Raw genomic sequence first — 14,380 nt, 5'->3', positions numbered from 1 at the left:
CCACACAGGTGATATCATAGCCAAGTAAAACAGGCGGTAGTGTTTCCAACTATATTTTGCACCATCTATGGCAGCTGTCTGTTGTGCTTTACTGCCAAGGAACCTCCAAGGGACCAAACCCCGGCCACCAAACAACCTTGCAGGAACAGAACGGATTACATCAAACCCATTTTTTGGATTACCATCTACAGCCAGGAGTATTTAAGATTAAATCCTATATTAAGGATACAAGTGATATTTTGAATAATTTGAAAGATTTAAACTGGCAACAAGACTTTATTTTAGTGACTGCAGGTGTCATCAGTCTGTATACTATCATAGAACATTCTTTGGACTTGGAAGCTGTTAGACATTTCCTAGAAAAAGATGATATGGAGATTAGGAAGGTCAATTTTATTAATGACTGAATACGATATATTTAGAAAATAATTTCTTCTGGTATAGTGGTAACTTTTACAAACAGAAGAAGGGCACTGCTATGGGCACTAGTTTCACCCAGTCATATGCAAACCTTTTCATGGGACATTTGGAAAATCAGAAGATATGGTCAAATAACAGATTTTCCCCCAATATTGTCAAATGGTAGCACTTTATTTATGATATTATGTTTATATGGAAAACCAGTGGAGAGGACCTTGACACCATCGATAGAGAACTAAACAGTAACTTGTTTAATACTGAACTCACTTTTAATGTCAGTAAAGTGAAATTGAGCTTTTTAGATTTGGTTTTATATAGTGAGGATAATAATTTAAAGACTAAAACTTTTAACAAACCCACAAATAGTAATTCTTACATTGATTGGGGGAGTAACCACCATCCATTGTAACCCAAATGTCAGGTGAGAAGGCTTAGATGTAACTGTATGGTTGTAGAGGTTTTTAAGAAACAATCGGAAGTTTTAAAACAAATTTATTTCGAAGGGATATAAACAAGTCGATATTGATGTTCCTATAAAGGAAATGGTTGAAATTGATAAAGATCTCCTTAAGCTGATGGAGAAGAAAGAGGAGAATACTATCATTTAGCCCTTTATCACCATCTTTAATAGTCAATATAAAGAAGTAGAAAGAATAGTGAGAAAACACTGGCAGTTACTTAAGAGATGTGGTTTTGAAGTCAACCATACCTAAAAATCATAAATTTATATACACGAGAGCAGCCAATATCAAGAATAAGTTAGTAAAAAGTGCAGTCCCACCGAAAAGACCTGGTAGAATCAAAACCACTGGATTTCATAGATGTGGGCTATGTATGATGCGCAAAAGCCATAGAAATCAACAGAGTAAAACAGATATTTTTATCTCTAACGAAACTAAGGTGTCTTATCAAATTGCTGATTTTATCACTTGCAATAGCAAGAATTGTATTTATATGATAGAATCTGAATGCGGCCTACAATATATTGGCGGCACTTCGAGATCACTGAGAGAACGTTGGGCGGAACATCTTAGAAATATTAAAAAGTGACTTTATAAGCATTCATCATCCAATTATTTTAAGTACTGTCGTAATTGATACTAGGAGCATTAAAACAGTACCGGTCACTTGTCATTGGAGTCAAGAAATATAGAGGATAATTGGCACGAACTGAGATAAAATGTATTTATGAAATGGACATTTTATTTCCAAATGGCCTCAAGAGTAACTTTGAGTTTAAATGGTTTTTATGAAATTTTAACTTTGATGCTGCTGATTTTTGCACTTAAAGATCTATGTGGTTTTTAAAGTTTTTATAACATTTATTATATGTGTATACTATCTTATTATGGCGCCTTTAATTCCATTTGGGCACTTTCTTACAGTGAGATTCAAGTTTATATTTTAAGTATATAGTCATCCTAATAGACTAATGGTTTATTCTGTATTTTGGTTATTGCTAACGGACTTATGATGGCATAGTTGTTGTAATATCAGATTTTTATTGATATATATAATTTTAAGGGAATCAGGGCCTGATTCAGAGCCGGACGCTATTTGCGGACGGTCGTTCCAAAAAGGGGCCGGCTATTTAAATTGAGCGCTTGCTCTTTGCGGTTTGTTGACGCCTCTATGTCTGAGCGAGCAAACGAAAAATGTGCTCGCTATTTTGTAAAGACGCCCCTTTGTCGTTCGCATCACACGTCATCTCCGTTAATTATTAGATTAATCGGGAACATCGAAAGGCACCTGAACTGCTCGCAGTGCTTGTGGTAGGATTTACTTCCCGCTATCGCTGCGAGCAGTTCAGGCTAAAAGACAACCAAGTGACGTGGTCGATGACGCTCCTTTACTAATTATGCACTCCCATTAAATACCGTTTTCACCATTAGGCACGCCTGCGTTCGGATCTCCACTCCCCCGTTTTGAAGCACCTTCCCCTGTTACCACCCACAAACGGTACATTCTGTCAATCAAATTAGCAGCCCCTTGCTGTTTTGCGAGCGCACGATTTCCGACCGCAATGACTGGTTACGACCCATACGCATGCGCAGTTGTGCGAACATCGCTCAGAGCGAACGAGCGGCCGCTTAAGAGCGGCTCTGAATCAGGCCCTCTGTCCGGAGTTATGCTAAATAAATTATAATACATGGAAGCGGTAAATTAGATATGTATTCCACGGAGGTGGAACGCAGCCACCTGAAGTCCACAATCTGGGAAACAAACGGAAGTTCCCACCGGATGCTCGGGTGGTGATGCATCTGGCGTATGCAGTTCACTAGAGTGGAACGTGATCGCCGGAGACTATTGCGGAGAGCATCCAGGGAACACAACCTAGCGGATTCCTGGAAGCCACATGGAGACAGGTGAAGTAGAATAGACCGGAACAGGAAGTGATATGCGGTACGGCAATGGAAGAAATTATAGTACTTCTGTAAGAGTTTATATGTATGTATATTAAGAGCAACCAGACTATGGAAGTGTGGAGAACGTAGACCATATAATTAGGATAATAAAATGTGTATTAGTATGCTTAATTGGGTATCCTGGACCTATACACCAACGAGTTGACATTTGGGGGGATATAAGTCATTGAGGGTCACCACGTACACACACCCTGAGGAAGACTCCTGAGTAGAGTCGAAATGCGTCGGTGATTTACACAAGGACACAGAATAGCGGTGTTGGATATAGTGGTTGCAAGTTTTCAGATTACATGCAGGTCCATCAGTACATCCCTGGAGAACTTTTTTGGATTACCCCACATGCAATTCTGGATGTTTGGAAACTGCACCCCAACCACCTGGTATGCTGCTTTGCATATATTTTGTACAGTGGAATATATTTTTAATTGTCTTCTATTATTACAACTTTTATTCATTAAAACTGTATTATACTATATGGAGCATATTTTTATATGCTGCCTTATGTGATGAAGTGAGTGGGTGGATATTACCATAAAAAGAGAAGATTTTTGGAACCCTAACGGGCCTATTCATCATCACTTAATTGTCACAAAAGCAGGTGAAAAAGCAAATTTTCACCTGAAATTGTGATAATTAAGTATTTGGGCTATTCATTAAGAAGGTGAAGCAGGAGATATCACAGATATCTCCTACTTACCTTCCGTTTGCGGAATGGCCCGCTGTCCCCATACACTAGTATCACAGATATCTCCTGCTTACCTTCCTCTCCTGGAATGGTCTGCTGTCCCCATACACTAGTATGACAGATATCTCCTGCTTACCTTCCTCTCCTGGAATGGCCCGCTGTCCACATACCACTAGGATCACAAATATCTCCTACTTACCTTCTGTTTGCGGAATGGCCCGCTGTCCCCATACACTAGTATCACAGATATCTCCTACTTACCTTCCTCTCCCGGAATGGCCCGCTGTCCCCATACACTAGTATCACAGATATCTCCTACTTACCTTCCTCTCCTGGAATGGCCCGCTGTCCCCATACACTAGTATCACAGATATCTCCTACTTACCTTTCTCTCCCACAATGGCCCACTATCCCCATACACTAGTATCACAGATATCTCCTGCTTACCTTTCTCTCCCGGAATGGCCCGCTATCCCCATACACTAGTATCACAGATATCTCCTGCTTACTTTTCTCTCCCGGAATGGCCTGCTGTACCCATACACTAGTATCACAGATATCCCCTGCTTACCTTCCTCTCCTTGAATGGCCCGCTGTCCCCATACACTAGTATCACAGATATCTCCTGCTTACCTTCCTCTCCCGGAATGGCCTGCTGTCCCCATACACTAGTATCACAGATATCTCCTGCTTACCTTCCTCTCCCGGAATGGCCGCTGTCCCCATACACTAGTATCACAGATATCTCCTGCTTACCTTTCTCTCCCGGAATGGCCCACTATCCCCATACACTAGTATCACAGATATCTCCTGCTTACTTTTCTCTCCCGGAATGGCCCGCTGTCCTCATACACTAGTATCACAGATATCTCCTGCTTACCTTCCTCTCCCGGAATGGCCTGCTGTCCCCATACACTAGTATCACAGATATCTCCTGCTTACCTTCCTCTCCCGGAATGGCCTGCTGTACCCATTCACTAGTATCACAGATATCTCCTACTTACCTTCCTCTCCCGGAATGGCCCGCTGTTCTCATACACTAGTATCACAGATATCTCCTACTTACTTTCCTCTCCCGGAATGGCCGCTGTCCCCATACACTAGTATCACAGATATCTCCTGCTTACCTTCCTCTCCCGGAATGGCCCGCTATCCCCATTCACTAGTATCACAGATTCTCCTGCTTACCTTCCTCTCCCGGAATGGCCGCTGTCCCCATACACTAGTATCACAGATATCTCCTGCTTACCTTTCTCTCCCGGAATGGTCCTCTGTCCCCATACAATAGTATCACAGATATCTCCTACTTACCTTCCTCTCCCGGAATGGCCGATGTCCTCATACACTAGTATCACAGATATCTCCTACTTACCTTCCTCTCCCGGAATGGCCCGCTGTCCCCATACACTAGTATCAGAGATATCTCCTACTTACCTTTCTCTCCCGGAATGGCCCGCTGTCCCCATACACTAGTATCACAGATATCTCCTGCTTACCTTCTGTTTGCGGAATGGCCAGCTGTCCCCATACACTAGTATGGGGACAGAATTCATCAAGCTCCGAAAATATTATATTTTCGGAGCTTGACTGCGAGGGCATTCGCCATCTTCAGATCGCGAATACACCCGCTTGTGTATCGCTACCCGCTCTTCCCTATGGGAAGTAGGTCCGGGTTGCGAGAAGGGATCCTTTCGGATCCCTCCGCCTCTGTCCGGCTCCTTCCGCCGGACATCGGAGGTCTTGTGCGCATGCGTGACCCATTCGGACCCCGATAATTAACATCATGAATAGGCCCCAAGAGGAACTTCTTTCATTATATTTTTGGGTGTAGTACCTTGAAAGATCCAGCATTGGTCGAATTTAACACTGACTATCACCCGTGATTCTTCTTGAAATTGAAATATTGACTCATTTAAGGTTTCTACTCATCATGATATAATTATCACTAGTGATAATTATGTTTTAACCTTGCTGCGAGTTTAAAAATTGTTGTTTAGGCATTCATCATGCCTCCCTAACAAAAGTATCACTTCCGAAAAGCTGCTCTTTTTGCAGAGTCAGCTTTTTTGGAAAGTGATAATTTTCTCCTGCAGCTAAGGTATCCACAAGGATTTCCTCACTGCTGCATGTCCAGCACCCTAATGCTGGCCACACACGTGGCGATCTGCACACGATCAGCCGATGTGTTCGATTTGTGTACGATTTCCCCTGAAACTCTCCCCGGCAGCTCTGCACACGATCTGCACACAATTTGGTGTCCAATCTTCATAAGATCTCTCCTGCATCCAGACTGTCACAGTGCATCGTGTCCTAGATTGTCAGATCTGCCCTACTGCACGGCAGATCTGAAGATGCGATGTGCGACCAGCGGGGATGCGCATCGCATTGTGATCGTGAGTGGGGACGCGCGATTTACTCAGGATTTGGCCATATTTTACACGATCTGTCGTTCCAATGTGTCAGAATCGGCCACATCGGGTAAAATATCGCTATGTGTGTGGCCAGCTTAACTCATTAATATTGGAAATGGAACTACCGGCGTCGATCGTCACTGATGCCGCCCCAATCCTAAAAGAATGCATTCCACATAACATCGCATTCAAACCTAAATAATACAATAATAATACAATATTTAAAAACCAAATCGATACTTGGTTAACAACAGAGTGAAAGCCATGTATTACCCGAATAATCATGCGCCAAATACATGGGACATATATTGACGTATAGATGCCAAGACAAGGTGACCCACATACCCTTGCTGTATTGGTCAGTTTTGGATTTGCAAATTTTACATAACACTGAATCCAGGACAACTATTACATTTTTTGCTAGCACACCAGAATGCACAGCCGGTTTCAAAGAAGCCACCAACTCGCCCACACTCTAAGCCCCAAAAAAGGCCATAGAGAAGGTGAGCTTTGAAATTATCCGACATCACTTCATTTAATACTGACATCAATTGCGTTAGCAACTGAATTTCAATACAGTGCCTGCAGTCTATGGAAATGACTTACATCTTGTAACGCTATGCTTGCCAGAAATTTTTTAATTGTCTAAACCTGGGACATGTCTTGCCTTAAAAGTAATATTAAACTGCAAACAGCGCAAAACTAGCTGGCAAATCAGAAGCATGCTGACCATTAATCCCCTGCACAGCCACCACTCGCAAACAATGGTCCTGGCTTGAGCATTTCCTTGCCACTGCGTGTGGTATATGGTATGTTGGCAATTTTACGTTTTTCGGCAGTAATTTTTCTCTATCTCATTAGAGGTGATGTATCTTTAACATCATAAAATATTTAGAAATCAGGTGCTATTTTTTAAACTTTGTGTCCCCTGGATCACCTTTAATAAATGTTGATGTACTATCATGACTGGCAGCAGCTGCAGCATTAATACTGGGTTGCTGATCCTGCTTTTCTATTGACTGATCATATCCATATCGACTCACAGCGCTTTGAGTAATAAACAGTGGCAAGGCACCTACTGAAGGGTATTTTTTAACACAGTGTCACTACCTTAACACACACGTGTTTGCCTAGTGAAGGCTCAGGATAACAGTGCAGTTGCCAATGTAAATTATTATTATATTTTTATTTATATGGTGTCATAACTTGTCCGAACTGCCTTACAGAGACTAAATAATAAAATTATACTTTAATACATGTGGTAAAATAGGATAACGGTTAACATAATGATATAACCAAAACCAGGGCAAAGTGAGGAGAGATTGATTGAAGGGCAGGATAGAGCATGTCACTATGGCTAGAAAAAAGGCATGCGCTGATAAGTGGGGAGGGGGGAATCGGCACTTATAGATTCTGTACCCAATAAAAGAGTGGACAGACAGGATCAAACGTAGGCTCACTGGCAGTCGATAGTGCTGCACTGATGAACACAGATGAAGGGTCCGGCCTGTGCGATCTTACAGTCAAGGGGGTGGGAAAGAGAGTAATTGGGTGGAAAGAGGAATGGAGTAATGACCCTTGAGGGGGCTGATGTGAAACACAAACAGTGGGGGACGGATGTAGTTGACAGAGGGGCAAGGCTATCAAAAGGGACAGGATCATTAAATGAGACAAATGACCATAACAAGGATGGATTGAAGTGGGGTGAGGATGATGAGAGGAAGGCCAGACTGGATGAGGTTACAGTAGTCCAGGCAGGACATGACAAGTGTATGGTTGAGAGTTTGGAGGCGTCCTTAGGGAGGGTCTGATTCTAGGGAGATTGCAAAGGTAATTTTACTAATGGCCAATTTAGATCAGTTTTGATTGTTTTCAAATGGATCTAAACCCTTAGATGTAGGAAGTAAAAGAGATGAAGGAGTCAAAGGTTGCTATACAGTATGTTTTATGTGCATCTGATTTATTTTATATCTTCTCTCCAGGAGACCCTGGTTCTTCTATTGAAAAGTTTGCCCCTCGGATGTTACTTCAATATCTTTGGATTTGGGTCTGACTTTAAGTCCTTCTTCCCGTGAGTATAACGAGCTGTGATTGGAGCCATCTAATGTTCCCTGGTTCAGGGGGTTCTGCTCTGTCCATCTGGCTGTCTGGAACTGCTCTATTCATAGTGGAAGCTCCTGATATATCACAGATCATGGGCAGAGTCACCCTTTCCTTTCCCTGTCTAAGTCATTATCCTCCACCCGGCTAATGTCCTAATATTACTGCCCCTGACTGGATGTGATTTGCAGAATAAATACCCCAGGCATGGAAGAGAACAATGTTCATCTCCTAATGTAATGCAGCAACTTAAATCTTAATCCTTACATTAACTTATATAGAACTTCAACAGCCTCAATAACCCTGCTCCCTACTGTCACCTGGTACTGCTCCCTACTGTCACCTCATACTGCTCCCTACTGTCACCTCATACTGCTCCCTACTGTCACCTGGTACTGCTCCCTACTGTCACCTCATACTGCTCCCTACTGTCCCATTACTGCGGATGAAATAAAGACGCTAGTTGTGCCGGCTGCGCCTAATCAGATGTGAGCAAAAAAAGCGAAACAAATGCAGGTGCACGCTATAACCATGCTAAACCTAATAATAATACTGCTATATTGCATCAAAGAGGTCATTAGCATAATAATGGCCATAATTATGGGCCTGCCCACCGCATCCAGGTGATCTCTATCAGGCAGGTCCCTAACACTCCCATGGAACAAATACAGGACACGGGACCCCCCCAGGCCATCCCAGCAGAACCGCCCCATGGCATCACACTAGTGCAAGATTACAAGTGATAGTTAGTGGGGCCAAAATGACGCGCTCGCGTGGCTCCGCCCCTGTCCCGCCCTCAAAAACTTCTCATCTTGCCGGCCCCGCCCCCGTCTGCTGGTCACGCCCCCCAGTAATGCCGATCTGGCTGCTCCCTCCCGGAAGGGGCAGCCAGATAGTCGGCATGTATGTAGTAGGTCTAGGGTAGGACCTCCTATATATATGCTGTGTGTTAGGTTTGGGAGTGCGAGGTTAGAGTGAGCATTATTTTTCTCTTTTTCTGCTTGCAGCACTACCAGTCTCAGCAGGTATCACCTCACATTGTACTTAGGGTGTGCAATCTAGGGTCCCTCCCTCTATGCAGCCTAATCAGATGTGACGCTGGAGAGGCCAGTAACAGTGGTTTCGATGTTACTGTCTACATTGTGCCACAGGTGGCAGCCTGGGAGTGGCCGGGGCGGTGTTTAATAGATGGTTATTGTACCAACCACACAGATGAATAAAGAGGGAGAAGGAGGAAATAGGACTTAGCTGGTCCAGTTGTCACTGTCCCTGGGCTCAGATCGTCACTCTGGTGGGATATTTCATTGCTGGCACTTTGAGGCTCTCTTACCAATGTGCTAAATACTAAACGCACTGGCAGATATAGTAGCACTGTGCTATGGAAACAGATGCGCTGTAACCCTTAGCAACCAATCAGATGTTGCCTTTATTCTTCTAAACTTTACATGAAATATGCAGATCTGGTGTCTCTGGGTGACAGAACATTCCTACACATAGCACCGTGTTATTAGATAAGGTCAAATGTATGTACAAGCCAGATATCAGTGGTGACAAAATGTACCCATAAATATAATATATATAATTCTGACACCCTTTTTTGAAAGAGATCTGATTGAGAGATGTATGCAAATACAATCGTAGCTACTGTGCGAAAATATGCTAACGGAGTCTATGGTAGCACAGAATGGTCACTCACCCCCAAAATTGACACGACGCACCTGCATTTGTAGCAGACACTTCCCGCAAAGGTACCTTGGTGCAATAGTGATGCACGGACTGATAACACAGGTCTGCAAAATTTTAAGTATTGAAAGCTTTTTTAATAATACTTTTAAATTCTTAATTATACTCCTGCGTACATCAAGAAATAGTATGTTTAAAAAAATTACCACATCACATTTACCTATAAGGGGGTTACATTTTTAAGAAAAAAACAAGTTTAGTTGTTTTTGACATATTTATTGTGAAATACAAAGAAGTGTAGATGATATCACTGTGTTTTTGTCTTAATTACATAATAAAATAACAATAAAATCAAAAAAATAATAGAAACAAAACCATAATTATTGAAAAAATCGTTAAGATCTGTTTTTTTTTTTTTTTTGTCTTCAAACTTTGTTTTGTCGCTTTTTGCTTATAAGCTTTTTCTGTGTTGTCTCTGTGTATCATCCAGCAGTAGTCTGCCATCTACATCTTTAACGTCTTGGTGGAACCGTTCACCCTGTTCTTCACTGTAATCTCCGAGATTATTCGGGAAATGCTCAATATGGGAATTCAAAAAATGTGTCTTTAAACTCATATTGCAGCCAAGATTTCTGTAACTATTAAGCATTTCCCTGACAATTTCTTTGTAGTTTGGATCCTTGACATTGGCTAAAATTTTTTAATCACTTGTTTGAACAAAGGGCCTGATTCAGAGCCGCTCGCTCTGACAGAGTGCTCGCTCTGATTCAGGGCCGGGCTTTTTTTTTTTTGGAGCGGCCTCTTGGCTGCTCGCATAGCTGTGGGTGACCACCAACAGCTATAGCGAGCGGCCATGATGATGGTCACAATGGTCAAGACCATCGTGACATCAGGCTTGCGAGGAGACCCTTGTGGTAGGGTCTCGTTTATCGCAAGCCCCAGAGAGCTTTTGGCTCAAACAGAGCCAGAAGCTCTCCATTGACATCACTTGTGATGTCAGTGGGGCCGTCCCCAAACGGCAGGCGTTCTCATGGGAATGCCTCCGTTTGGGCAGCCACCCCCCCAGCCCGCCCACCAAAGGGGGCGAGCTGTCACTCAACATAGACAGCTCGCCCCCTTTGATGCGAGACCCGGAGCGACAGATTGCCCTTCGCTAGCCGGGTCTCACACATGCGAATGACGGAGCCGGCTCCGTCGTGCGCATGCACTGTGGGCCACCATCGACCCGGTTGCGAGCGCTCAGTGCTTGCGACCGGGTCTGAATCAGGCCCAAAGTCCACGCCGAAAGTTCCACAATATTCATTATATGCCCGAAATGTTCATGATTTATTAATTTTCTAATGTCACGGGCCTGTAAAAATGCTATAATTCAGTTTAGCATCAGATAGGTTAGGGAATTTGGTGCAAAGATATTTGAAATTTTCTCCATTTTTAGGCAGTGCTTTTACAAATTGTTTCATCAGTCCTAATTTTATATGTAGAGGTGGAAGTAAATCTTTATTTGGATCTGCTAAACTGAATTTGGTGACATTATTTTTTCCAATTTTTAAACTTTTTTGAGCTGGCCAATTGTTTTTTTGCCAATGTAAATTTTTAGCTCTGCTATCCCATTCACAGAGAAAACAGCTCTCCTTGTGGTGGTTGTAGTTGTTGTGTGTGTGCAATGTTCCTTTAGACAGTATGGGGTTTAGGCCCTTTGTAAATTTCTGCTCCAGGCCCATGACCTTAATCTGGCACTGGGAGGGGGGGAAGTTTTATGATGAGGAACTGAATTGCAACGTTCTATACTACCAACTGAATTCATTTAAGACAATGATTTATAATAAATGTAGGCAGAATACATTGATTATTTTAAAGAATGACAAAACATTACTTATTCATAAATACACGTTTTGCAGAAAAACATGATGTGATATGCAAACTCGGGAGTCATTTTAGTGTTCAGAAGTCAAAAGTCTATAAGTATCACATAAATTCGTTAAAAAAGCTTTTTCGTTGCGGACCTGTGTAATCATTCAACTGCATAAATATCAGAATAGCGTACATCTCTGATCAGACCGATAGATTTATAATACAGTATATGACTCTGAGACCCCGGCTTTACTGCAGCTGTACATGTGAGTGCCCCCATTATACTGCAGCTGTACATGGGAGGGCCCCTGTTATTCTATAGCTGTACATGGGAGGGCCCCTGTTATACTGCACCTGTACATAGGAGGGCCCCCGTTATACTGCAGCTGTACATGGGAGGGCCCCTGTTATACTGCTGCTGTACATGGGAGGGCCCCTGTTATACTGCTGCTGTACATGGGAGGGCCCCTGTTATACTGCTGCTGTACATGGGAGGGCCCCTGTTATGCTATAGCTGTACATGGGAGGGCCCCTGTTATACTGTAGCTGTACATGGGAGGGCCCCCGTTATACTATAGCTGTACATGGGAGGGCCCCCGTTATACTGCAGCTGTACATGGGAGGGGCCCTGTTATACTATAGCTGTACATGGGAGGGCCCCCGTTATACTGTGGCTGTACATGGGAGGGCCCCTGTTATACTGCTGCTGTACATGGGAGGGCCCCTGTTATACTGCTGCTGTACATGGGAGGGCCCCTGTTATACTGCTGCTGTACATGGGAGGGCCCGTTATACTATAGCTGTATGGGAGGCCCCCTGTTGTACTGTAGCTGTACATGGGAGGGCCCCCGTCAGTGGCAAACACAGGATTTTTAGAGGGGGGTTTCCAAATGCTTGATTTTAGAGTGAGCGTGGCCAGTCCATGAAGAGGGTAGAATTATCCAGCTTTAATATGCATCATACAAAGTATGTGTGTCATAATTCCAGCATATCCAAGACCAGCAATCACAGTAAGCCATTAAATGTGGCAGTAGGTCCATCCTGCCTGAGCTGAATGTTTTTATTTCAGAAGCATTGGATCAAGTCCGGGAGTCTGGGGGTGCAGCAGAAGAACCTAGCACTGCCCTGGACATATATATACATATTGGTCTTCTTATGCACTGAATAGTGTATTATACTGTATTAATAATTTACCCTATTGATGGTCTGTAGCATTGCACCCCTAACAGTGCATGTTTTCCAGATCTCCTAGTTTGTGCACAGGTGTATTTAATACTGGCTGACACATATTAAAAGATCAACAAGGGGTGCTATTTATTTCATTTGTCATTCTGAGAAGAACATTCAGTAAAATTCTATTATATTACAATTTCTATTGTGGTTATGGGCTGGGGAGGGGGGTTTCCAGGCAACCGGAAACCCCCCCTGCATTTGCCTATGCCCGTTATACTATAGCTGTACATGGGAGGGCTGCCGTTATACCGTGGCTGTACATGGGAGGGCCCCCGTTATACTGCGGCTGTACATGGGAGGGCCCCCGTTATACTGCGGCTGTACAGTACATACTGTAATAATTGTTGGTACCCCTCAGGGAGAGTGTGCAGTACACACAGACATCCATGGAGGAGGCTGTGAAGAAGGTTAATGAGATGGAGGCCAACCTTGGAGGGACAGAAATTCTTCAGCCTCTAATGAAAATCTACAAAACAGCCGGGAGACCAGATCACCCCAGACAGGTAAGTGACCCGGAATGTGCGGTGAGGAGACGGAGCTGTAACCTATTGTGACTCCATTATATTCCCTAATATACATTATTACTGTATAGATATCACTGGTGCCCCATTACTGTATGTATTATTCCTGCATAGATACTACTGATCTTCTATTATATAGTATTACTGTATAGATACTACTGATCTTCTATTGTATAGTATTACTGTATAGATACCACTGATCTTCTATTATATAGTATTACTGTATAGATACCACTGATCTTCTATTATATAGTATTACTGTATAGATACCACTGATCTTCTATTATATAGTATTACTGTATAGATACCACTGATCTTCTATTATATAATATTACTGTATAGACACCACTGATCTTCTATTATATAGTATTACTCTATAGATACCACTGATCACCTATTATCAGGGCCGGATTAAAGGCTGGGCGACAGGGGCGGTCGTCCTGGGGCCCCCACACATAGGGGGCCCCCGCACACTGTCCCCGATCCCCAGCCGCTTCTACTAACATTAACTGTTCCCTGCTGCTATTCTCGGCAGCCACTGTAAGAGAACAGCTCAGCTGCCGCGGACAGCAGCAGGGAACAGTAGACTCACTACACTGACAGTCTCCTGAGATTATGTCAAATCTCGCGAGACGTCTCAAGGAGAAGAGCCCAGGCTGCCTGCCCTGCAGTGCGTGCGGGGCATAGCAGCTGAGTCGGGCACTCAAGGAACCAATTCCCCGGGTGACGGGCCGTGGAGCTGAGGGCTGAAAGAAAGGTAGCCCACTGTCCCACCACCGCTCACATTCTTATCATTAATATATCATATACGCGAGTGTGTGTATATATATATATATATATATATATATGTATGCAGACAGTATGTGTGTGTGTATATATATATATATATATATCTGTGTGTATATATGTAAAAAAAAAAATATATATATATATATACATATATCTATATATACATATATGCTGTGTGTATATATGTAAAAATATATATATATATATATATACACACAGCATATATGTATGTATAGATATGTGACCACACACAAATATATA

General features: G+C 42.9%; 1 protein-coding gene across 7 annotated transcripts in view; it reads left to right on the top strand.

Moving 5' to 3' along the window:
* Positions 1 to 14,380, top strand: part of LOC148474560 (von Willebrand factor A domain-containing protein 5A-like) — a 259,425-nt gene that overhangs the window by 110,933 nt on the left and 134,112 nt on the right. For all 7 annotated transcript variants that reach the window (XM_088458408.1, XM_088458407.1, XM_088458406.1 and 4 more), the window contains 2 exons: positions 7,925 to 8,013; positions 13,168 to 13,312. In XM_088458408.1, the coding sequence (XP_088314534.1) occupies positions 7,925 to 8,013; positions 13,168 to 13,312 (234 nt within the window). The remainder of the gene's footprint in view (positions 1 to 7,924; positions 8,014 to 13,167; positions 13,313 to 14,380) is intronic.

This window comes from Taudactylus pleione, unplaced genomic scaffold (assembly GCF_031769625.1).
Source record: "Taudactylus pleione unplaced genomic scaffold, aTauple2 ptg000830l, whole genome shotgun sequence".
NCBI lineage: Eukaryota > Metazoa > Chordata > Amphibia > Anura > Myobatrachidae > Taudactylus > Taudactylus pleione.
Note: the sequence above shows the minus strand (reverse complement) of the source record. Positions and strands in the feature narration are given on the sequence as shown.